Below are 25,595 nucleotides of genomic sequence, written 5' to 3'. Positions count from 1 at the left end.
GCCTTGCCCCGACTCCTCTTCCTCCCCTCAAAAAAAAAAAAACAACTTACAAGATACCTGGTGGCCCGGGAGCGATCTGCCGCTCCCGGGGCCTCGGCTGCCACTAACTAAGATGGCACCGGTGGCCTTTAGCCCCTACCATGTGACAGGGGCCAACCAATGGCACCGATAGCCCCTGTCACATGGTAGGGGCTAAAGGCCACCGGTGCCATCTTAGTTAGTGGCAGCCGAGGCCCCAGGAGCAGCAGATCGCTCCCGGGCCTCCCGCTGGACCACAAGTGGGGCGTCGGGAGGGTGACACAGTGAGGCGAGGGCTGGCAGAATTTTGAAAGGGCACTTTTGCCCTTTCAAAGTCCTGCCGCAGTGCCCTAGCCACAGGCCTAGCTCGCCTAGTGGTTCCTCCGGCCCTGCCCCTGTGACCTCCTTGCCTTGTCCTGCAGCCTCCTTGACCTTCCTTCTTTGTCCTGTGGCCTCGCTCTGGCTTGTCTTGTGGCCTACTTAGGTCTCCTTGACTGTTTCTCCCTAGTCTTGTTTTACATGCACCTTGCTTTATGTTAGTTTCCTGTTAGCCTGTGTTGTACATTCTCTGTCCTGGCCAGTCCTGCCCTCCTTGTGGTCCTTCAGTTTGTGATTTATTTAACCTACTGTATCACAACATTCTGGGAGACTGCTTCTGAATTGACTTTGCTGCTAATTGCACTCTTCTGAGAGATCGCATTTCTGTCAATAAAGATCTTTCTTTCTTTAGCTGCTGGTGTTAAGTGCTTGTTTACAGCCCACAACAGTGAGTCATAACAAAGGAACTGAATTTTCAGTTTTTACTGTATTTTGCCTGGGAATTTCAGTGGGTTTTTTGTTTGTTTGTTTTTTTTACAATGAACAGAAATGGGGAAAAATGTGTGGGGAAAAAAAAAAGTAATTCTCTTTTTCCCACTGATTTTCTCCCATGTTTGTAGGGGAGTTGGAAAAGGGTCCCAGCGTCTGAGTCCATGTGAGCAGGGCAACCTGCAGCCTTCCCAGCTTGCAAGGCCCCTGTTTTGTACCCTGTGGAGCTGACAGAATCACAGAGGGCCCAGAGAGGGCTTATAAAAACTCGACCCAGTTCATTTTGGTCAATTTTCAAATCCACATTTTGATGCAAAGTCAGAGAGTACTTTTAACCAAGGGCTGTAATAGCAACACCTTTCCCATCCTCGGGAAAAGATCCTGCGGAAGGCTGCAGCTGCTTTTCCACTGAATCCCGGCCTCCAGAATCTCCTCTCCACAGCGAGAGTAGAAGACATGAACCTCCAGCCATGTGGAGGAGAGGCAGCATTCAAAAAGCTCCCTCAGCTGGGTAAGTCGAACTTTGAAACTTGCCCTTACCGAGTCCAAAATGCAAACAATTACAGACTGACTGAATAAATGGAAAAGATTTTTGTCTGGAGTTCAGAGTGGACTGACACCAGAATTCACAATACAACCAATGCTTACGAGGGTCACTGAACTTTTCATGCAAGGAGGATTGTTTTTCACTTATTTCCAGAAATACTCAGATTAGGTTCAGTCTGGTTCACGTAACTTTTCTTAGAATGAATGGAAAGTCCATATAGTTCTGAATCCATTTGTGAAGAAAGTGTGATGACTCCCTGATGAGAGCTGGGATTCTAGGTGAATACTTCACTGATGGATGAGAAGGACTGAGATGGTGGAGACAGAGTGTGCCCTCCCCAGCGCGTGAGGGCACACACTTACTTCTGCTTCTCTACAAGTCCCTAGTGCAACTGGACAAAAACAAAATTATCTCCTTGATGATCTGGAGCCGTCAGGTAACCAAATGTGCCAAGCAAGAAAATAAATCACCACCTTCGGCCGCAATGTTCAACTATTTCCCCACAGCACATTAAAAAGCAATGCTGGAGGCTTGATTTCTTGGTATTTTGGGGTAAGTGTGGCATTAGACTCACTGTGACGATGGGGTGCTGTAGATCTTAAGAAATTCTGTCCCCCCCTTCCCACGGGCAGGTCTGCCCTCGTCTGCTCCGGGATGGCTTTGCGCACGGCTAAAGAGAGGTGACCTGGTCTCTTCCAGAGTCTGCCCTCATAGTAATAGGAGGAGGAAGAGGCTTCCTGGCTCAAGCTTTCCTTGCACCCACGTGGACAAGAAAACAGCAAAGTTCTGCTCTGTATTTTGGAATCATTTTTGGGCAGTTTCCATCATCTTTTCTCTCTCTAATGGTACTGCCACTTGATCCAGACTAACCTCGGTCGTCTTAGGCACTGCTGGGAGGGTTAAACTCCTCACTACATTCTGGGACAGCATCCTTTCTCTTTTAACAATGAAAAAAGTCCCAAATGCAGTGCCCCAGGGAATATGAAATGCAGAACAGAGGTAGGTCAGGTAAAAAGCCAGCCCAGGCTTCCTTCCTAACACCCCAGATCACTTTCTGCTGTTCTCGGAAGCACCTGCCAATGATTTACGTGCACACAAGCCGTCTGCCAGAGAGAATTCACCCAGTCCTGACGCGTAATTTGGGAAATCACAGCTCTGCTGCGCCAACACATTCATCGCTGTAGTATCCCTGACGGAGGTTATGCAGCAGCTGAGAGGAAATTGGTAGCGTTGCAGGATGAATTAAAGAAGAATCTTGTTTTCCGACACACATTTCTGCAGAAAAATGACATGGGAAAAAGAAAGAGAAAACGTAAGTCACAAGCTGAGCATGGGATCACGTAATAAAGGCCATTTTCTGTACAATGTGGTGGTTAGCCTACCTCAGGAGCCCTCGGGTGTCCCCCACGCCCACCCCAGTGCAACTCTCTCCCCCTGCCTGTGGTCTCTGCGGCTGGGCCAGAGGTCGCCAGGGCTGCAGTTCACCGCAGGAACCTCCTCTGTTAGGATCTGATGCACAGAGGGCACAGGGTTGGTTCCCCTCTCACGATTCCTATAGCAGCTCTGAACCTGTAGGGGGATGTTTTGGCCTGGCTGCTCTTCAAGTCATCTAAACTGAACTATTACATGAATGTTTCCCGAAGCAGCCCTCTCTTCTCTGATGTGCTGAGCCTTTGCTGGTGAGAGATAAAAGAGAAGCGTCTTCCCAGGCTGAGCCAGTCAGCCACAGTCGCACAAGTGTCACTCCTGTAACAACAGTAAGTCTGCCTCTGAGTCCAACTGCATCACTCCCACGCTGCACCCACTCCCCACCATCCAGGAGACCCAAACTGAGGGGGCTGGCCTGTTACTCACTGCATCACTCCCATGCTGCACCCACTCCCCACCATCCAGGAGACCCACACTGGGGGCTGGCCTGTTACTGCATCACTCCCACGCTGCGCCCACTCCCCACCCACGCTGCGCCCACTCCCCACCAGCCAGGAAACCCAAACTGGGGGCTGGCCTGTTACTCACTGCATCACTCCCACACTGCACCCACTCCCCACCATCCAGGAGACCCACACTGGGGGCTGGCCTGTTACTCACTGCATCACTCCCACACTGCACCCACTCCCCACCATCCAGGAGACCCACACTGGGGGGCTGGCCTGTTACTCACTGGTTCAGATGTAGGACTCACTTCCTCTCCTAAGAATCCTCCTCTTTGCCCGTCTCTGCTGGCATCGGCTTCTCGCCCTGGCTGGAAGGCTCCTCTTCATCTGTCATGGTGTTCACCACCACCTCATCCTTCTCAGTCAGCATCAGGCAGCGGCCGGTGGTGTTACTCACCTTGAATGAATCCTCCCAGGCATTTTGGCACAGGTCAGTGCCGTTTTTATACATCTGGAAGGAAGAATGGCAAGGATTAGAGTCCCCGAGTCAGCTCTGCATTGCTGAGAAGCATAGGCAGGGTTTTCACTGCTGCGGTGCCGGCAGCTTTGGGTGAATGCAGAGGGAACTTGCAGATATGGAACCAGAAAGTCACCGGGTGCCAGAGAGACTCCATGCACTGCACTCTTAGGAAGATATTCACTAGCTTGCAGTTCTCTGGCTCCATGTCCGTGATGGTTACGGAGCATCCTTGGGCTCGCTGAATAAGCTGAGGGGTATACGACTTCTCTGTGCAGCCCCTTCAACTCCCTGTAGCCGAGTGTCCAGCAGGGAGAGTCAGTGGAAGCAAAGCAATAAGTCTGGCCTCCTACTATGGTAGGAGTCACATTATTTGTACCAGCAGCGCCTCCCCCTGCCATGAATGAAACCACACATTTGTGTGTGTGTCGGGCTCTGATTTACTTGTTGTCTGGTTTGCCTTCATTTTCCTCCATCTCATGTTTGACTCTCTCTCTTTTTCCTTTTTGTCTGTCTAAGCCTCCCTCCATTTTACTGCTTTACTCCCTCTCTTTCCCTCTTCTTGTCTCAAGCTCTCTTTCCTTCTCCCCGCGTCTCTCTCATTCTGCGCCCTCCTCCCCCCGTCTCCCATGCCTCCTGGCTCTCTTGCATGGCTGGATGAGGCTCTGCTCATCACGACTGCCTCTCTCACTCGTGGCACGGAGCCGGCTCCCCCTCGCTCGTGGCACGGAGCCGGTATCATACAGCAGAAACTCAGAGCAGGCTGCTTCCATGCCTTGCTTGCCTGGAGTCGTCGTCTTCCTGTTCCGTTTGCAGTTTGACATCTGCAGTTTTGGTGGCTTTTAAGTGGTGTTACCGAGCCTCAGTCACCTCGGTTTCCATGTTAGACATACAAGCATACGGAGCCAGCAAAAAATACTTTAATTATAGGCCCCGTAAGCCTTCAGGAAGCAGTAGGTTGCTGGCCTTACCTCCTTGAAGGGGATGCAGGCATTTCTACAGTGATTTCCATCCTCGTCAATTGTCCAGTCGGTCAGCCATTTGTAGACACAGGTGAGGTCATTGCTGCACGCTTCCAGCCTGTGCAAAAGAAAGAGGAAGCCCTGCTTTGTAAAGTCAGGCTGCGCTGGACACCAACCACAGCCCGTGGCTCCCACTTTTGTAGGAAGAGTGGCAGCAGGCATTTGCCTGAAAATCTGTTTCAAAGGCTCAGCTCCTCCCCTTTCTTAATCATAGTCATTTTTCTTTTAGGATTTCTTTCAAAACCTATTTTCACTTCGTTTTCTGTTCACCCTCCTGAGTAGGAAAGCAGATTTGCTGTTTCTAGCAGAGTACATAAAGGTATATTTCCATGAGCACAGTTCTTTTATGACTGTGCTTAGGAAAAGAAAATAAAAAAGTCCTATATATATATATATATATATATATATATATATATATATATATATATATATATATATACTACCTCCCAGAAGATGCACAACGCTGGAGGGCTCCCCCAAAAGAGTGCAAAACTAATCCACATTCATTTCACTTTAGAAACAGATCTCTTCATTTAAGGGGCCGATGTACTAAGCCGCGTTGACCCTGCCACGGCTTTTCTCTCCTGCCTTTAGCACGAGTTTTTAGGAACGGACATAACGCCGGTCTGTAAACAGGTTTTAGTGCCAACCTGGGTGCGCATGGCTCATTATATCGACCTCCCATGTAAAGTGAAATAGTGGCCAGCAGGGAGGGGGATCAATGAATATTAATTCAGCTGGGGGCTACAGAGTCTGGCGGGCGGAGGAGGTAAGCTCTACTCTTCTCTTCCTTCCGCTGGCTGGGAGGGAGTTCATTGCTTAAACCTCCCATCCCCATCCAGGCCGAATGCTTTTTGTTTTGTTTTGGCGGCCAGACTGACAGGGGAGCAGCGCGGAGACCCAAACATTAACCCTCCCCAGAGAGACTCGCTTTACCGCGCATTTGCAGCTCACTGGCATGCAAACGACCTCTGCGTTAAAAAAAAGCCCCCACATTTTCCGCTCACCGCATCCCGCAGGGCCCTGGCTTTGTAGCGCGCGCGTTAACAGAAACCCACGCAGGCACTCAAACCCTGCCTCTCTTACATGTACCTTTTTTGTTTTTTTTTAAGAAAGCCTTTCATGAATGGCGAGAAGAGAAGAGCTGCTCCCCCGGACACGACCTCCAGGCCCCTGCCGCTTGTCTGCTTATAGTTTGTATGTAGTGCTGAGCTGCTCAGTCTCAGCAAGACCCCGCCCCACACCCCTCCTATAACTGATCAGCATCACGAAAATGCAAGGACTGACCCAAAATGTGTCTTTCATTGAATAATTAGCTCGTGGAGGAGATTTAAGCAGCAACAAAAAAAAAAAAGCCAAATCTGCCCCCGTGATGTTCTCCCTCAGCTTTCAGCAGCAGGAGTCACTGGCCTGGCCTGAGTAGCTCATCAACGGCCAAGGCCCTTTCAAAACTCAGTGAGACTGGAATTTCCACCTTTGGGATTATTTCTCACTGCGGAAGAATTTTGCAAACTCAGTGGCAGCACTTGATTAATGCCACTTATCTCTTTCCTTAAATTCTCTCTCTCTTTTTGTTTTCCTTGTTTTTAATGGGCTGAACGCTGGGGCAGCTGCTGCTGACTCACCCTTCACTGGTTCGGTTTAAGCAGCTCTTCATACAAAACTGTGCATTGGTTAGGCCAGCAGAGCCAGACTGCCCAGTCGACGTCCACCTACCAGCTGTCGCAGAAGCTTTGGCACAAGGGCACGTCCTGCATGGATTCACTGGAGTTGGGATGCATCCAGTGGGCGGCGTGGGGTGAACACTGGTAGAAGCACTCGAGCTGCTTCAGGTAGCTTTCACACCTGTAACAGAATATTAGTTCCAGGTTAGCAACTCCGAACATCTCCCGAAGCTCCTGGTCAGTGGCTCGGTGTCTGTGTCGGTGCAAACGAGGCACCTCTTGGTACACCGGGCACCTCGGCATCGCTCTGTGGCACAGCTCTGCTTTACCTGTTCTATAATGGCAGCACTCGGTTACAAACCACGCTCAATAGGGTAAGAAAAACCTCCTGGTCCTTTTTTCCCCCCCCCCAAATATTAGGACTGTGTTCACAGCACAGACCTGGCTGCCAGAGATAAGGTACAGACAGATTCAAGGTTCCCCTGCTTCTCATCTCCTTTCTCAGTTCTTTCTGCCAAGTTCTCATCCTGTGCTTCATTGCTTAGCATCTTCTGAGCAGATATCTTAAGTAATTAATCTAAAGCATGGAAGTAAAGGTCAACAAAAACTAAGTGATGCCTTTGTATTAGAGTAACCCAATGCACGGCCTGGCTTGTAAGCGGTGATGTGCTGGTGGGAGGCGGGAAGTGAGGCGCGGGCTGTACGTGTTAGCAGAGTGGTGAGAAGGAAACGGATCTTCACTACAGGTCCTGAGTTTACGCCCTAAATTGGGAGGTAGGAGGGGGCAGCATCCCTGAGAAGCACCTCCTGTGAGACTGCCCAGCCCGAGGAAAAGCAGGCAGAGCTGGGAATCGGGGAGCAAGTTCTGAGTGCATTTTGAGAAAGGATAGGTGCGCAGTTTGCAGTTCCCCAGCCTCCAAAATTAGGCCTCACGGCCTGATACCTGGGAGAGGGGAAGAGGAGCATCCCTGTCTACCATGGGGCTATGCAGACACAAACCTTTCCTCCCTTCCTTCTAGAGGCTTCGGGCTTTTCTCTCTACCAGGTTTAGAGATAAAATCCCATGAATGACACCACAGGAAACTCTCTGGCTCCAGCCTTTTCTCTTGCAAATTAACATAAGAACATAAGAACATAAGAACATGCCATACTGGGTCAGACCAAGGGTCCATCAAGCCCAGCATCCTGTTTCCAACAGTGGCCAATCCAGGCCATAAGAACCTGGCAAGTACCCAAACACTAAGTCTATTCCATGTAACCATTGCTAATGGCAGTGGCTATTCTCTAAGTGAACTTAATAGCAGGTAATGGACTTCTCCTCCAAGAACTTATCCAATCCTTTTTTAAACACAGCTATACTAACTGCACTAACCACATCCTCTGGCAACAAATTCCAGAGTTTAATTGTGCGTTGAGTAAAAAAGAACTTTCTCCGATTAGTTTTAAATGTGCCCCATGCTAACTTCAAGGAGTGTCCCCTAGTCTTTCTACTATCCGAAAGAGTAAATAACCGATTCACATCTACCCGTTCTAGACCTCTCATGATTTTAAACACCTCTATCATATCCCCCCTCAGTCGTCTCTTCTCCAATCTGAAAAGTCCTAACCTCTTTAGTCTTTCCTCATAGGGGAGTTGTTCCATTCCCCTTATCATTTTGGTAGCCCTTCTCTGTACCTTCTCCATTGCAATTATATCTTTTTTGAGATGCGGCGACCAGAATTGTACACAGTATTCAAGGTGCGGTCTCACCATGGAGCGATACAGAGGCATTATGACATTTTCTGTTTTATTCATCATTCCTTTTCTAATAATTCCCAACATTCTGTTTGCTTTTTTGACTGCCGCAGCACACTGAACCGACGATTTCAATGTGTTATCCACTATGACACCTAGATCTCTTTCTTGGGTTGTAGCACCTAATATGGAACCCAACATCGTGTAATTATAGCATGGGTTATTTTTCCCTATATGCATCACCTTGCACTTATCCACATTAAATTTCATCTGCCATTTGGATGCCCAATTTTCCAGTCTCACAAGGTCTTCCTGCAATTTATCACAATCTGCTTGTGATTTAACTACTCTGAACAATTTTGTGTCATCTGCAAATTTGATTATCTCACTCGTCGTATTTCTTTCCAGATCATTTATAAATATATTGAACAGTAAGGGTCCCAATACAGATCCCTGAGGCACTCCACTGCCCACTCCCTTCCACTGAGAAAATTGCCCATTTAATCCTACTCTCTGTTTCCTGTCTTTTAGCCAGTTTGCAATCCACGAAAGGACATCGCCACCTATCCCATGACTTTTTACTTTTCCTAGAAGCCTCTCATGAGGAACTTTGTCAAACGCCTTCTGAAAATCCAAGTATACTATATCTACCGGTTCACCTTTATCCACATGTTTATTAACTCCTTCAAAAAAGTGAAGCAGATTTGTGAGGCAAGACTTGCCCTGGGTAAAGCCATGCTGACTTTGTTCCATTAAACCATATCTTTCTATATGTTCTGTGATTTTGATGTTTAGAACACTTTCCACTATTTTTCCTGGCACTGAAGTCAGGCTAACCGGTCTGTAGTTTCCCGGATCGCCCCTGGAGCCCTTTTTAAATATTGGGGTTACATTTGCTATCCTCCAGTCTTCAGGTACAATGGATGATTTTAATGATAAGTTACAAATTTTTACTAATAGGTCTGAAATTTCATTTTTTAGTTCCTTCAGAACTCTGGGGTGTATACCATCCGGTCCAGGTGATTTACTACTCTTCAGTTTGTCAATCAGGCCTAGCACATCTTCTAGGTTCACCGTGATTTGATTCAGTCCATCTGAATCATTACCCATGAAAACCTTCTCCATTACGGGTACCTCCCCAACATCCTCTTCAGTAAAGTTATTAACTTCACACAGAAAAATAAACTTCCCAATACTGCAGTCTTCTGTACCCACAGCTTCCCAGAGCTGTTCAGGAGGGTCGGGCTCTCACTCTTATTCCCCACTAACTGGTGGCCCTCTGAGCTCCTCCTCCTGCCCTCCAGGGTCCCGCCATGGACCACTCTCCCTTTAGGGGATTTAAGGTGGAGCAGGCACCCTAGCCTGGTCCTGCACGGGTTTATAGGGGAAACCTAGGAGCAGGACTGAGACTGTATGCACCCATGGATTTTATTTTGGAGGATTATCTGAGAAGATGCTTGGAATTTACTCTGAAGATTTGGGGGCGTGAAAGTTTGTTTTGGGAAAACCCCACTTGAGCGTCCTGTGAGTCCTTTGGTACTGGGGTACAGAGAGTGTCTGGAAAGGAGAAGTCATCTACCAGCGAGTCCACCCGTGAGGACGAGAAAGAGACTTTATTTTCCCCTGGAGGCTCAGCCTCTCCTGTCCCCACTCAAAGGATCCATGCTCCGAGTGAGCTGGGACTTAGCCCTGGGACAGAGTGCGTCCCCTGCACCAATTCCACCCTAAACACCAACGCAGAGGGTTCGTAACTGATAAATGTCTCTGCTAAGTCCTTTTATGTTTGCTTTTATACGTGTCTTTAATAAGGTTTAGTTTCAACAATTTAGAATTTCCTTTTTAGTTTCCTGATCATAAAGTGATCGAGGCAATCGTCTGCTTCCAAACAAAATATCCCCCCAGGGAGGTGTTCCTCACACTTCTTTCTGATGTGTTATCAGGTGTCCATGTAGGTCTATCCCTGTTTCGCCAACGCATAAACCATTCAAAATTAAAATGAGGGGGGAGATGGGGGATGGGCCGAAGGCAGGAACAGAAGAGCCTGGGGGATGAGCAGAAAGCGCTCAATGCACCGGCACAATGGAAAGTGAACAAGGGACCCGAATACTGAAAGAACCAAAGGAGGTGCTGACAGTGCCTCTCTCGGCTCTGATCAAGCGCAGGCGAGCAGATGCGTCAGGAGAAACCCTAAGGACTCCGTCAAGCCGGTGACTTACGTTTTCACAAGGGGAAGAGCTCACCAAACCTCCCAGAATGGGTTCTTTGGGGGGATTACAGCAGAGGAGGAAAATATGAATTGGACTAAGGTCTTGAATACTGTTCCATTTATTTTAAAATATTTATTACTCGCCAATCCAAAGTCCTTGGCGAGGCACATAAAATACATCAAGACACACAGTGGACGTGACAGAGCCTAATGCAGAGCAGGGTCAACTTCCAAACTGTAGTTCAAAGGGAAGCGATTGCACACAAAGTCATCTGCAGCATGGCCAAAGAGGCCACAAGTCATCCATAGGTAAGACTGGTGGGCAAGCTCTGCAACCTGGGAGCCGGAAGAGAAATTCCAGACTGGGTGAGGCTGGCTGAGTGGTGGCCCATGGGGTGCCCTCTGCTGCAGGGAATGGGACAGGAAGCTGCTAGGCCCAGTCCTCCTCAATGCATTGTGGGAACAGGCACCTGTATGCGGATGATATGGAAATCTGCAACAGACCAGGCATGCAGAGAAGGTGAAAGATACCTAGGGACCTTCCTTTTCCATTTTTATTTTTCCTGGGAAGTTCGATGTTGTAACAAAAAAAGAAACTCAATGGAAAATGACTTTTCCACTGAATTTTCTGCTGTGGGTTATGAGAGAGTCATTTCTCCACTGATATATTTTTATTATAACATTAACATTCCCAGGAAAAATAAAATAAAAACTGAAAACAAAGGTAGCTATAGATACTGTAACTTAAAAAAAAATTTGAAAGAATGGTCCAGCTTTACACTTGAATTCTCCTCCAGGCCTCAAAAAAAGCAAACCCATAACATTTGAGGGTGCAGATATCCAAGAGCCAAATACTATTGTGGAAGGGCAGAGCTGTCACTTGGCAGGAAAGAGACCTGGGGATCAGTGTCCCCATAAGATGTGCACAAAGGAAACCAGAGCGCACTCAAGAAAAGGAATCTGAAAGAAGACGGCACCCAAATCTGTACACTGTGCTGCACACCGCCCACAAAAAATGGGAAGATTGCTGGGGTCATCGGTGATGGTCAGTCAGTCAGTGTGCTAGAGCAGCCGATAGTACTCGTGCATGTAAAGAAAGCGAGCACATCTACAAAAGGACATTGAGAAGGTGGGGGCCTCCAAAACTCTGCAGGGCCTGCGCCGTAAGCTTCCACTCTTGGCTGGCGGGCTCTGGGTATTGTACTTGCAGCCCACAAGTGAATTTTCAAAGGGAAACCCCATCCTGCAGGCGCAGAGTCCAAACCAGAAATCACATGCAGGCATTTTAAAATGCAATCTCCATGCGTTGACTGCTGGCTCTGCCCTCACCCCGTCCCTCCCTCTCCCCCTCTCTTTACAGCACACGTAAAGGTATCCACAGAAGGGGAGGGCAATTTGCAACCACGGATTTTACTCAAATATCTGCTTAGTTACCTGGGTAAAACCCTTTAAAAACTGCCTTCCCCAAGACTGAAAATGTTCACTTTAGAAGAGAGATGATACAAATATTAAAATATCTGGCAGGCTTCAAAAAGAGCCCAGACAGTAAGACCTTCCACAGAATAAGCAGCTCAGAGATGAGGGGGGTCTTCATAAGAAGCAGGAGGGAGGGGAGCTCCCAAGGAACGTGAGAAAACACTTTACCACTGAGAGGCTCGTGGACACCTGGAGCCGACTCCGAAACAGTGGCAGAATTCAAGACTCAAAGGGCCCTCAGTGCCAGGGGAGGGAGGGAGACCCCTGACAGCTCAGCAGACAGCAGGGACCAAGAGGTCCTAATTTGCTGATGTCATTCTTGTTTTCTCATATGTACGGATGACCCTTGAGAAAGGCGCATGCAGCCATGTCCAGGGAGGAAAGTCTGGCTCTCAGGTTTGACATTTGACTCCCATGACAGTTTCCGAAAAGTTTATCTGTATAAACTAAGGTACAGTGAGTCAGTGGCAAAGTGGAGATCAGGGAGCCACATGCAGGGTTTTGGCTGGAAAGCAGGGATGAGCCTGCGCGCAGGACCTGGAGGTGGCCAGAGAAATGTCCCAGTCCACCCCAGCAGTGACTGAAGGAGAGCTCTGGGTGCTGGTTAGAAGGCGCGCGCAGCTGAAGAAACGCGTTTCTGGAGGGCGTTAGGTGGTAGTGAGTGCGGCAGCTCGGAAGCCTGGTCAATATTTGCCTTTTCTCTGCGGCCTAAGGAAGAACAAGCCTCTCCTGGACGGGACACGCATGGCTTCGCCTCCAAACCTAGCACCTCGGGGACCTCGCAAATAACCCTCCTGCAAGCCGGCGTGGAGGAGCTGGGCTTCATTTCCAGGTCAGCACCAGGATGCCCTGCAGGTCCCCGAGGGAGTCTCAGGGCTGACAGAGTAACACAAAGGCAGATCTCGAAAAACCCGCTAAGCAGGTAGGATAACTGGGTAATTATAGCCGGTTATCTTCACCTGAATATTCAGCTAAATCTAACCGGTCTACATTTCACTAAACTGAAATCTGGCACTAACTGGCTGAAGTCCTCTTGTAAAAAAAAAAAAAAAAAAAATGTAAGTTTAAATTGTTTTGGTTTTTTTTTAATTGCCTTGCAGGTCCCCATCTCCTTCTTCTCACCCTCCCAATGCTCCTTTGAAAAAAAAAAAAAAAAAAGTGGCCCCATGGGTCCCCATAAATAAATAAATAAATAAGTGAGCTCTGCGCCCCCCCTCCCCTCTCACTCGCCTCCCTCAGACTGCGAGGGAAGCCTTCCGCCCATGTTCCGGGTTTTCCTTATTATTATTCCTATTACCTTTTTCCGCCAGCACCGTGCACACCTGCTGCACACTGCACTGCACACTGCACTGCCACCGCAGTGAGAGCTCTCCCGGGAAGGAGGTGCCATGCAGGCAGGGACCCTCCCTTTTACTCTGCAATTCATCAATGCTTTTTTTTTTTTTTTTACAACAAACTTCAGTGTCTCCCCCCCCCCCCCACTAATTTTTCTCCCGTTTTTTCTTTGTTAGAATAAGCATTGATAAATTCCAGAGAAAGATAAAATAAAAACTGGTAGCGAGGGTCCCCAAATACAGGGAGTATCTGAGTGCTGCTGCCGCCCATGTTACAGAGTAAAGTTCTATACTACTACTCGACTCTGTATCCAATCTCTTGCTGCAGGACTCATGTGACATTTACTGTTTTGCGTTTATGTTTTTGTTTTTACTGCTCAATGACTCTTGTTAGCCAATATGTTTACATTACAATGTTAATTTCGATCTAGTTTACCCTGTTCCAAGTTCCATAACCTTGTTCTATGTAGTGCCTCTAGGCAAAAATTTATGTTCTGTTTCAATGTAAACCAATGTGATCTGTATTTCATACAGGAACACCGGTATAAAAAAATCTAAAAATAAAATAAATAAAGGACGGCAGAGGAAGACCTGCCCAGCTGCCTTCCACTCTGGGGTCATGAGCACATAAATTCTCATGTGCACGCACCAGGCCCCTCCCCATCTCCTCTAACCACTCTCAAGCAGGGCTGGCCTCCACCACCATCTTCCCCATACGTCATCCAGCACTCAGGCCCTCTCCCATGCCAGTCCCGGGGCCTTGCTTCGTCTGCGGTCAGCCAGAGCTGGGAGGTGCTGTGGCCGCCCTTGGGGAGAGGAAGTCTCATCTATTGCTCAATACTGACACCTGCTGGTCACTTAGTGTCCATACTAAGCCTAGTTCTGGAGAGAAAAAACGGTGGTTGTGGCCTCTGTTACTGCAATGGCTGCACTGAGTTCGGAGGAGGATCTCAAACGAGGAGGAAAAAAAACCATTCAAGGCACTGCAGCCAACAGAAACTTGTTTCAATTGAGATGAAAGCACAAGGTAGCAGGAGGAAACTGCCCGGCCAACCCCCCCCAAAAAAAGAAAAGTGTAAAACCAACAGATGCGTGATACATTAAAATAATGCCAGGACGTCTGAACCCGTCGCCTGTCAGAATGGAGCCCAGGGTACACACAGTTGCGCGTGGGCTCAGCGCCTGCTTACCTTGCACTGAGATTCCCACACTTGTTCCAGTAGTAGTTGTCTATTTTCACCATCGGGGAGGGCGTCAGCTTCTCGGTGAAGTTTGCATAGCAACAGGACGCTATTGTGAATGAAAGAAAAGGAGAGCAAGAGACAATAATTCACCAGTGGGAGGCATTCTCTAAAAATCAATTGCTTGGCACACAGAACGAGACCTAAGTATCTAAGGCTGACTTATGGGGGAGGCCATTTGGTATTAAAAGCAAACAAACTGAATTTGTGAAATAAAACTGCGGGTGTCATTTCCTATCTGACAGTATTCAGGGCTCTCATGGAAGTGATTCACCGGGGCTGGTGGCCGTGGACAGCTTGCATGGTCCTGCTGGCCAGAAAACGCCACGCCAGGGTTCAGTCTCTGCAACCTTTGACCTGCTCTGGACTTTGATTGCGCAAAGGTGACGTTGAAGTAAGCTGTACAATGCAATATTAGAGGAAGTCAGGACACCGAGCAGGGACAGTCAAGGAAGCCTCTCTCCACTACAAAGATAAGATTTTGGAAGAAAAGCTTTTTAAAAGACCTTTTGTGGATGTGAGTGAATTAGAAGTTGCACACAGCACCGAAGGAACCCGCACCGCACTCTGCACGTACAGTACGTGTGTGGATGAAAACCAGACTCCCACCTCTGCCAGGGTCCTCGGCTGAGAACTGCCTGTGACACAGACACTGCATCAAACCGTGTGCAGGCTGTTCAAGGCTCTCGGAGGCGAGGATCCGATCTGTTTGAGGGAAGGACTAACAGTATAGAAGGCAGCCAGATCTTTGCTCGGCTCCTCTATCCATCATCTGAAGCAGAGACTTCTCGTGACTGGAACTCTCTCCCAGAAGAGCCGTGAGAAGTACAGAGCTACACCCAGTTCAGAAAGCAGCCAAAAGGTCCAGTGGCCAAACCTGAAATGCAAAGACTTTCAGTGGCACCACAGGGCTTGAAATGCGCCTCTGAAAACAAACACTACCGCTACAGGCGTTTGCTAAGTAAATCACTAGTAGGCTCCTGTGTGCCGGTGTAGAGTTATAGTTGGTGTTTCTTATACTCAGCTGTAACCCTTCCTTAGGGGGGGGGGTTAATCCCAAGGGCATCCAAGCTTATTTTTTTACTCTTCTGGGCTGCTCCGGCCTTGCTGAACTCTTAATCCTGGGCAGATTCTTTCTGTGGGGGGAAGCTCGCGTTTATGGCCCGGACCCTAGCGTCTTGCTTTCAGTGGGGCCAGTGCACTGCAGTGTGCTCAGCGAAGTGCACTGTATGACCCGCAGCTGGATCCAGGTGCTATAGGCGCTAGGTAATCCCCTTATGCAATTAGGGGATTAGCGCCTCCACAACGTGCATCCAACGAGGAGTGAAAGTAATAACGCTGGTCACATGCAAATGCATGGGAATGAAGCTATTATTTATTTATTTATTTATTTATTTAATAACTTTTTTATACCGGCATTCGTAGGACACATCATGTCGGTTTACAAAAAACTGAGAAGGAAAGGAAATTACAATGAACAGGGGAGGGGGTAACTGGGTGAGTACACAAGTAAAAGAGAGGATATTTAACAAGCAGCGATACAACTATTTGCATTCGGTTAGGGTTATATATGCAAATGAACTAATATACAATGTTACATGGCATGTGCACTTGACATATTTAGCATGTGGAACTTGATTACAGTAGCGCGGGGCTTGTGCACTTGATACACAGTGACGGTTACAGAGGGGGGGGGTGTGGGGGGGGGGAAGGTTGCAGGGGAGGGGGGGTGTGGGGGGGGGGGGAAGTTCTGGGGTAGTTGAAAAGTATCAGGTAAGGGTATAGGCTAGGTTGGGATTAAGGTGAATAATGGGTATTAGCTATTCACTCCACATGCAAAGCAGGCGTTAATTGCTGAGCACTCCTAGAAGTAGCACAGAAAACCAGAAGAAACTGCTTTTCTGAACAGCCTCCTACTTAATATTGTTGTGATATCACTGGTGGTCAGGACTTGGCGGTGGGGGAGCAGGGCATGGATAGGGGTGACTTGCTTGATATAACAGGAGAGGCAGTGAGGAGCTGCAGAGTGAAGGCTCTTGTAGGTGAGAAAGAGGAGCTTGGACTGTATGCGAGAGAGGAGGAGGAGCCAATGCAGTGACTTCAGAAGAGGAGTCACGCAGCTGAATTTAGGGCAGATTGCAGTGGAGCGAGATGGCTCCCCGGGAGACCTGTGAGGAGCAGGGTGCGATAGTCTGAGCGGGAGGAGATGAGAGAGTGGATAGGGGTTCTGGTAGTGCATTCAGAAAGGAAGGGATGGATTTTGGCGATGTTATACAGAAAGAAACGGCAGGTTTTAGCAGAGTTTTGGATAATTGTAGGGAAGGAGAGAGAGGCGTTGAAGAGGACTGTAAAGTTACGGGCTGAGGGGACCGGGAGGATGACTGCGTTATCCACAGAAAGAGAGAAAGGGGAAAGTGAAAGCGCTTTCTCTCAGAAATTTACTTGCAGAGATGGGCTTTTCGAGAACTGCCTGTCTGGAAAGCAGATGGAGGTGAGCAGGTGTCCACGGTGCAGGGTTAGGGAGGATTTGCACTAATGTGCAGGGAGCATAACTTTCAAACAATTGTGCATGGCGGCATATGCGTGGATGTGGTCGTGTGCATATCTGCTATAGTATTTTAGAATATGTGTGCAATTCTACCAGGCAGCATATCACGGGCTATGCCTCTATCACGTGCCAGGGCTGCCAGCGCCATTCTGAATAGAGAGCACATTGGGATGGGGGGTGGATGCTACTGCTAGGCAGGGACATTTTGATCTGGCGGGGGGGTTGTTGGGTAGCACGGCAGGATGCTTACTGTGTGGCTTAAACTTTGTTTGTTTGTTTTGGTTTTTTTTTACTTTTCCTCTGGAGAGCCAACTCTAGAGATGACGGGAGATGGACAGGAACTCATAAGACCCCCAGAGGAATCTTACAGACATTGGAGGGGGGAGGGGGGAGGGTGTCTCGCAGGCCGTGATGGCCCTTTAAGAAACAGCCCAGGACGCTTGAGCTGTCGCTAACTTTCAGGAAAATAAAATGGCTTGTGTTGATTGAGGAAGGCCGTGTTATTTTATTGGCATAAAATTGACTCTTAATGGTCTGCTTTGCATGCCTTTGCCAAGTATGTCCATGCAGAGCAGGCCATTACCATATCGGTATTATTCGTGGTGAAATAACATGTGTTATTGCTACGTTAGGCATTTAACGCTTAGTTAATGTCTTCTCTGGAGACAGGGACATGTAACCCACTTCAAAGTGGCTTATCAGTCATGTAAGGTGAAATAGCAATAGTAAATAAATAAATACATATATTGTGTTTCCTGCTGCAGTCCAGCGGCTGCTGCTGGTGCTGTGCAGTGGGGGGTCCAGAGGCTGACTCTGTAAGCGGGTCCTACCTGCTGAGTAGAGGCGGCACTCCTTCATGTCCGGTTCCGCGCTCGCCGAGGGCTTGTGGTATTTCCCCTGCAGACATCGCAGGTGGTGGTGGCAGGTGACTGTGGCCAGCAGGGCCAGAGTGGTGAATGCAAGCAGCATCTGCATCTTCCTCGTTCACCTGCAGCATAGAAAGCAACACTTGGGTATCAGGCCCTGCACCGATTTTACTACTGAACCGTGCACCACCCATTCCTTTCCAAAAAAGAAAGCGGCTGGAAGCCTTTGCAGAAGGAGTAATTGTGCAGCCAGGCCAAATCAAAGTGTCCCATGACAGCGGGATCCTCTCCTATTGCCAGGACTTCCCAATGGCACTGGAGCCACAGCAAACAAACCTAAATATCAATGGAGTGAGAAGCTGTTCCTGAAACCACAAGATCTGACAGGCAATCTGGTTTTATGCTGCGATCTTCTCCCCTCCTTCCACACCGGAAGAAGAACGTCTCTGGCTGGGAAATGTTTTCTGACCTGCTCGGTGAAATCTCTCTGTCTCTTTTCTCTTGAATTCTCATTCGTTTTTGCCGTTGTGCTAGCAGTAGCAATGTATTGATACTAGCGATACCCAGGGGCAGCTCAGGGGAATCTGCTGGCCACCCCCACCCAAAGCACGGCACAGGTCAAATCAGGAAGAGGGGTAAAGGGGGCGGGGTCTCTTTTGGTGACGTGAAGGAGGAAAGCAGGGGCCAGGGGTCCCAGAGGAGTAGCAGAGCATCTCTGGGACCCCTGGGCATTTCTGGGAAGCTGATGACCCCCGCCTCATGTCCAGGAACCCCGGCACTGTCTCCCATGGTCCCTAGCGTTCGCCCCTGGAGAAGTGGGGGATGGGTGAGTGAAAGGGGTCTGTGTGCGGCCTGGTGCAGGGGTATCGGGTGCTCGAGGTGAACCTTAGAGCCTTACACCCCCCCCCCCCTCCTTCCCAGCCCTCACCACACACAGTAAGTTCTGCATTTACAATAACCAATTTTATATGAAAAGGCATTCAAAGTTTAGTTTTCTGAGCTAAAAATCTCAGCACAAGATGCGCAGCTGTGGTGCCATCCAGAAAGCTCTACAGAAAAAGGCTAAATACACCCTTGGCATGCACATGGTAATGCAGGTTGGGTGTGGGCTTTGCCCCAGAAAGCCATAAGTAAACTGAATTACATCCCATGCTAAGAAAGAGCACTAGCTGTCGTCATTGAAACAGTAAAAAGCTTAACCTTGAAAGGGCAGCACTGCAAATATTACACCAGGCCCTAAAAACCAATACTCCTCCTACAAGGAAAACAGAAAAGGCCAGCCTGCTGCAGATCCTAAAATAGAAACTTCACACCAGCAGGATGCTTCACCTCTGTCACACATGCAGACCACAGACAAATCCTCAGCAAATACAGAATAAAGAGACCATACAGGATAAACAGAAACTGAACTGACAACCGCAACAAACCACACTCTGCAGAACAACAATGGAAAAAAAGAAATGCCATTCCTCAAAACAAAATCAAGAAACATGAAACAATCATAATAGTAAAACCATACTAATAAAAGAAAAAATATTTCAAAACAGCTGATGAATAGCATAACCACCAATAATTAACATCTTATATAAAAATGTTCCCAAACATTAATAAAATATTCCAAATAGCAGACCCATGAAGTAGTACCCATTAATTAAACCTGGTAAGAATAAAAAATCCATACCTGGGATTTGTGTGGATTAGTGGGAGAGGGGGATGTGGTAGCAGGCAGGGGGAACTTCCTTTTCCCCTCTCTCTCTCTCTCACACACACACACACATGCACAGGTTTATTCACACTCATATACACAGTTGCTCTCACTCTCCACGCATGCTCACACACACATAGATGCTCTCTCTTGCTCACACACACACACACACACTCTTCAAACGCATACCCACTCCCTCTGCCTCACTGTCAGGCTGTCGGCAGATCAGCTCAGCAGTCTGCTGTAGCCTCATATTTTCCTCTGCCGCTGTTTAGTCTTTTTTTTTTTCGGCCAGCAGTGGGGCCTTTGCTGCTGGGCAGGTTCTTCATTGTTTATCTGCCACTGGGTAGTTGAGCTCCACCGGAGGCCCGCGGATCATTTGATTATTTTTTGGCTGCCAGCAGGTTGGGCTCTGCTGGCTATACATGAGGCTTTTGCTTGTTCTTTGGCTGCCGCCGGGCCTTTTCTTTACCAGCGATCAGGATGGGCTCTGCCGGTGGCCCGCCGGGCCTTTGCTTACTCTCCAGCCACTGGCAGGCTGAGTTCCACTGGTGGCCGCTGACTCTCTTCTCTTCTTTGCTGCCGGGCAGATTGGGTTCCACTGGCAGCCAATGTTCCCTCTAAGGAACATTGGGTTGCTGTGTGCAAACATTTTTGCTCGTAAACAAAACTTATGGTTTCATTACCCTGTGAGCCCTTTTTCTTTGATGGCAAAAGTCTATCAATTTTATGCTCACAGCAACCCAGCCCTTAGAGGGAACATTGGTAGCAGCATGCACTCAAACTTTCTTACATTCATTCACTTGCATATTCACTCACATATACACGCTCATTCTCACAGATATACATTCACTCTCTTGTCTCTCATTCACTCCCCAGACTCTCACGCACATGCACACTCACTCAATACTCCTCCACTTCTATACACACGCTCATCTCAGTAACTGCAAACCCTTAGAGAAGTAACACAAACCCCTGCAAAACAAACAAACAACCCCCTAGAACCTTGCCCTACCATACCATACCAGCACTATCTCAGGACTCAAACAGCAGCAACCTTTTCTATGACACGGCAGCAATGCAAATATTATGCCATGCCCTAGAACACTAATACACCACCTACTGCTCCAAAGCCCCATAGAAAACCCTCATGCCAGTGGACATACTGCACCTCAGTCACACATGCAGACAGACCCTTGCCCAATACAGAATAAGGGACTGCAAACAAAAATAAAATGGAAAGCCTGAGAAACCAGACTCTGAACAGTGGACTAGTGAAGAAAGAACAAAATACAAATATGAAATGCACATTCCCAAAGATAACATAAGGCAATCACTAAAAATGACCTTTGTTGTCTGATCTTATTACTCTAATCAGCTTTTTTTTTTTCCACATTCCCTTTCTTGGTCTTTTCCCAAACTCCCTTTATAGGATTTCTTTTTTTTCTCTCTTTACCTGTCTTCTTCCTCCAAACACTCACTCTCTCAAATGTTTTTTATATTCCTCTTTTTGCACTTTAAAGCAGATTACATTCAGGGACTGTACTTATTTCCCTATCCCCAGAGGGCTTACAATCTAACGGGCCGATGCAGTAAAGCGCGCTCAGGCTGAGCGCACTGTTAGCCCCCGTTTGGCCGCGCGTTTTCCACGCGATATTTTTACCCCTTATACAGTAAGGGGTAATAGTGCGTGGAAAATGCGTGGCCAACCCCCCCGAAACTAATAGCGCCCGCAACATGCAAATGCATGTTCATGGCCCTATTAGTTATTCCCGCGTGATACAGAAAGCAAAATGTGCAGCCAAGCCGCACATTTTACTTTAAGAAATTAGCGCCTACCCAAAGGCTGGAGTTAATTTCGGCTGGCACTGGGAAAGTGGACAGAAAAGCAGTAAAAACTGTTTTTCTGTACACCCTCTGACTTAATATCATAGCGATATTAAAAATCTGTCCGTGGCCCGCGGGTTGGAAGACGGACGCTCAATTTAGCCGGTGTGCGTTTTCCGAACCCGTGGCTGTCAGCGGGTTTGAGAACCAACGCCGGTAAAATTGAGTGTCGGCTGTCAAACCCGCTGACAGCCTCCACTTCTGTCAAAAAGGAGGCGCTAGGGAAGTGCTAGTGTCCCTAGCGCCTCTTTTTACCACGGGCCCTAATTTGCATGCAGGCCGATACTGAATCATGCACCCAGGACAGTGGCCTGTGAGCATGTTAGGAGAGCGGGCACTCACCAGCTCTCCCGTGACTTTTACTGTATTGGCCCGTAAATTTGTACCTGAATGGAGGGTAAAGTGACTTGCCCAAGGTCACAAGGAGCAACAGTGGGAGTTAAACCCTGATCTGGTTCATAGCCCGCTGCTCTAGCCACTAGGCTATACTCTCTCACACACATACAGCCTCCTACTCTCACATGATGTGGCTTACACACAGCTCTCGCTCTCTCATACATAAACACAGCCCCTCTCAAACCTCCCTCCCCCAGGCAGGCTCTCATTCATGAGTTTTTAATACTGAGGGGCATCCAGAGCTCAGGGGGTCTCGTCTGTACTTTGGGCTGGTGGGATGAGCTCTACCACGGCCCTGCCAGTCTTACTGCGCGGGGGTAGAAACGTTTGGCGCGGCTGCGCACACGGGCAGCTTAGAGAGAACATTGCTGGCAGCCCAAGGGTCCTTTCTTGTTTTGGCCGCCGGGTGAAGCGGCCGCTAGAGACGTTTGGGGGCAGTTTATGCAGCTTCCAAATTTTACCACCTGAAGCCACTGCCTTGCCCTGCCTAGTTATAGAACCACCCCTGGCAATACCCCGTGAAATTCCCCAAAGGTCACTAATTATACCCCTCCTCCTAAGCCTGCCCCAGCACTCTCTGACCTCCCTCCCCAGCCCAAACCCAGAACACCCATCTCTCTCCCCAGCCTGTCCCAGCACTCTCTGGCCTTCCTCCCTACCCCAGTAATCTCTTCCCCTCCTCTCCATCCCCACCCCAGCCCTCTCACTCTGACCCTCCTTCCCAGCCAAACCCCAATATTTCCTTACTCCCTCTCCCCAGCCCAGAACTCTCACCCTCCCAAGCCTAACACCAGCATATCCTGATCCCCCGGCTCAGCCCGACTCTAGAATTCTCTTCCCCTCCCTCCTGGCCTTCCTCAGAACACACCAAGCCCAGGGTCTCTCCCCCTCTCCCCTCCCATCAATATTTGCCAACCCCTCATTCCCAGCTTAAACCCAGAACCTTCATCCCCTTCTCCTCCCCCATCTCACTCCAACCTGACCCAATCCAGGCAATCTGCGCTCCATCCTCTAATTTCCTGCAGCCCTGCCAACATCTCCTGTGTCTACTACACGCGAAGGCCTCTCATTGGTGGGAAGAGTGTGCTGCTCGCTGGTCTTGCAGCGGATCGTATGTGTGGGACTTGGACTTATTCACATATAGCTTGGCTAATGTACACAGAAGTTATGAGCCTTGTTTGCCCATTGCTTCCTCAGTCTTTATAAAAAAATTGCTGTGGAAAAAATCGTTTCAAACAGATTCTAATGCCCTGACTCTCCTTCAGTCGTCTCTTACCTGTCGCGATACCTTCCAGTCCCTTTCCCGCCGCCTCTTCCCTGCGTGCTCTGTCACCTCCGTGCCCGTTTCTCAGTCTTCTCCTCCTTATATACACAACACTGAATGTCGCTTTGTTTGATTTCCTTGACCCCCTTTGGAAAGCTGACATAGCTTTATCTCTGCAGAGGTTACAGTGGTTAAAGAAGCGCCAGGCAACTTTTATTTAAATAATGCAATTGCCAGGTGGAATAAATTCAATGTGTCCTGAGGTGACTTTAAAGAGAATTATGGGAGTCTCTTGTGTCTCGAAGGCCCCCGTGCCGCAGAGTCGTTTCTGTCATGCGGCAGGCCTGCTGAAGGGTGCATGGCTCTTGAAAGCCAGTCTCAAATGTTAGTCCAGTATTAAAAAAAAGTCTCACCTACATCTTGTTTGATGACATTTATTTCTTGTCTCTCTACAAAAAGCGATGGGAGAGTCAGCTCGGAGATATTTGTGCTCTTCCATAGATGTTGACTGCTGTGCATGATTTTTTGCACACCTCCAGGTTTTTGAGGACCAGAGGTCACGGGACGGTAGATCACACACGGTACTTTAGGTTTCAGCTGCTTTTCTGGGTGGTGATGCTTGAAGGGCAAATGAAGGTTTCCCAGGCAGTTCCAGCTGACATTGGAAGTACCTCCTTTCTGACCCTCACATTTTCTGGCTCAGTGGACACATTTAGAGCCTATGATAACGGCAGCTCATCACACTCACTGATACTTTTGTTCTCCAGACATTCATGCACTTTTTTCTTAAACATGTCCATAAATATAACCAGCACAACTTATTCTGGAAGCATATTCCATAACATTAACATTTTAAGTGTAAACAAATAGGGAAAACACATGTACGTGCATGGATTTGGTGGGCTTTTCAACTTTGACCCTTTTCGAGAATGACCTCATCCTTATTCAACCAATGTAATTTTCAAAGGGTTAGGAGCTAGGTCCGTCCCCATCTTCTTTTCAGATTTCATGCTGATTGGGTCACAGGCATAGTAGATGGATGGATTTAGCCGGTGTATAAATGTTTTGTTTGTTTTGTTTTTTTACAGTAAGGTTAAAAAGTTCTAAAATCTACAGAACAACATAAAAGTGACATATCTGAGTCTCAGAGCTGCTCTCTGCTTCAGATACTTGCTCAACCGAGGGAGGGGTTTGGGGAAAGACAGGGTGGGAAGGCGTGAAATAGTTCCCTGTTATCATTGTTGAAAAGCGGGATATGTAGGTAAAATAAACCATAATCCTTTCCACTGGGAAATGAGACACTTTATAGGGGTTCAGGTCCTATCCCTAATGACAATGTACAAATGAGAGGTTTAAACTTCAGCTAATTGATTTGTCATTGCCAGCCTGATGGGACATTAGCATTTCCATGCTTTCTGTGTTCTGTATGTGGCATTAGTTTGACCTTTTTATAAAAAAAACCCCCAAAAACTTTTTATTTATAGAATTTTCAAAGTATACAACAATATAAAAACAAAATATATTGCTTCCACCAAACACTGAATATGTAATACAGTCACCTGCTGTATCCACAAAACACAGATCTAACCTGTCTTGTAATATGCATGACACGGGCCCCAGATATTTTGATATTTAAAACTTTCATTCTTCCGAGCGAATCTCAATCGCTCAAGGTCTGCAGTTTCTCAAACCCGATCCCACCGATGATGACCCCTCAGACTGGTTTTCCAGAAGGGGGCGACAGCTGACCCACCAGCGCTCTATGTTTCCGGGGAATTAAGAAACCCACCCATCTCCCCAGGAGGCCTGTTATGGGGGCAGGACCTGTAGGAAAGCCTAGGATAGCAGCAATTTCCTGCGTGAACTTGTCTCCAAACGTGACGTGCCACCCCATATGTTCCCAACTCACCACATCCCCCCCCCCAACCAGGGCTGGCGGAAGCAGTAGACGAGCAAGGCCTGGGCCTAGGGCGCTGACCATTGGGAGGGGGGGGGGGGGGCGCCACCGCTGCTCGTGAGACAATGAGGCAGGGCGAGCGAATTTTGAAGGGGCAAAAAGTGCCCCTTCAAAATTCTGCCCCCTCCCGTCATGCCACCCTCCCAACCCCCCCTCGTCATGCTGCCCTCCCAACCCCCCCTCCCCCAAGACTCACGAAAACCCCTGGTGGTCCAGCAGGGGGGGGGACCTGGGAGCGATCTGCCACTCCCGTGCCCCCCCCCGCTGGACCACCAGGGGTTTTTGTGAATCTTGGGGGGGGGGTATTTTATTTAAATTTGGGGGGGGGGGCGGCATGTGGTCCTCGCCTCAGGCAGCACATTGCCTTGAGCCGCCCCTGGAGGTAGGAGTTGGGGCTGTGACCGGGGGCGGCACAAGGCAGAAGGTGCCTAATCCCCTTGCACCGGCCCTGCCTCCAACAGATCCCCACTGCGATCCCATAAATTTTATGATAAAATAGGGGTGTACGATAAGTTCTGTGTAAAGGTCGAA

The 25,595-nt window shown here is 48.4% G+C and overlaps 1 protein-coding gene across 2 annotated transcripts; it reads right to left on the bottom strand.

The window, feature by feature from the left end:
- Positions 1-762: 762 nt before the first annotated feature.
- Positions 763-23,182, bottom strand: LOC115100232 (riboflavin-binding protein-like). Of its 2 annotated transcripts, none has more exons than XM_029618589.1 (7): positions 23,120-23,182; positions 17,820-17,977; positions 14,391-14,490; positions 6,502-6,630; positions 4,735-4,843; positions 3,534-3,757; positions 763-2,647 (listed from the first exon to the last, which is right to left on the bottom strand). In XM_029618589.1, the coding sequence occupies exons 2-6, from the start codon at positions 17,962-17,964 to the stop codon at positions 3,563-3,565; spliced, it is 678 nt and encodes a 225-aa protein (XP_029474449.1). In that variant the 5' UTR covers positions 17,965-17,977; positions 23,120-23,182; the 3' UTR covers positions 763-2,647; positions 3,534-3,562. The 2 variants fall into 2 exon arrangements, with proteins under 2 accessions (XP_029474449.1, XP_029474450.1); XM_029618590.1 differs by having other exon boundaries at positions 3,555-3,757.
- Between the last annotated feature and the right edge of the window lie 2,413 nt (positions 23,183-25,595).

The sequence above is a fragment of the Rhinatrema bivittatum genome, chromosome 10 (genome assembly GCF_901001135.1).
Source record: "Rhinatrema bivittatum chromosome 10, aRhiBiv1.1, whole genome shotgun sequence".
NCBI lineage: Eukaryota > Metazoa > Chordata > Amphibia > Gymnophiona > Rhinatrematidae > Rhinatrema > Rhinatrema bivittatum.
The sequence above is the reverse complement of the archived record's forward strand: the minus strand, read 5'-3'. Positions and strand labels throughout refer to the sequence as shown.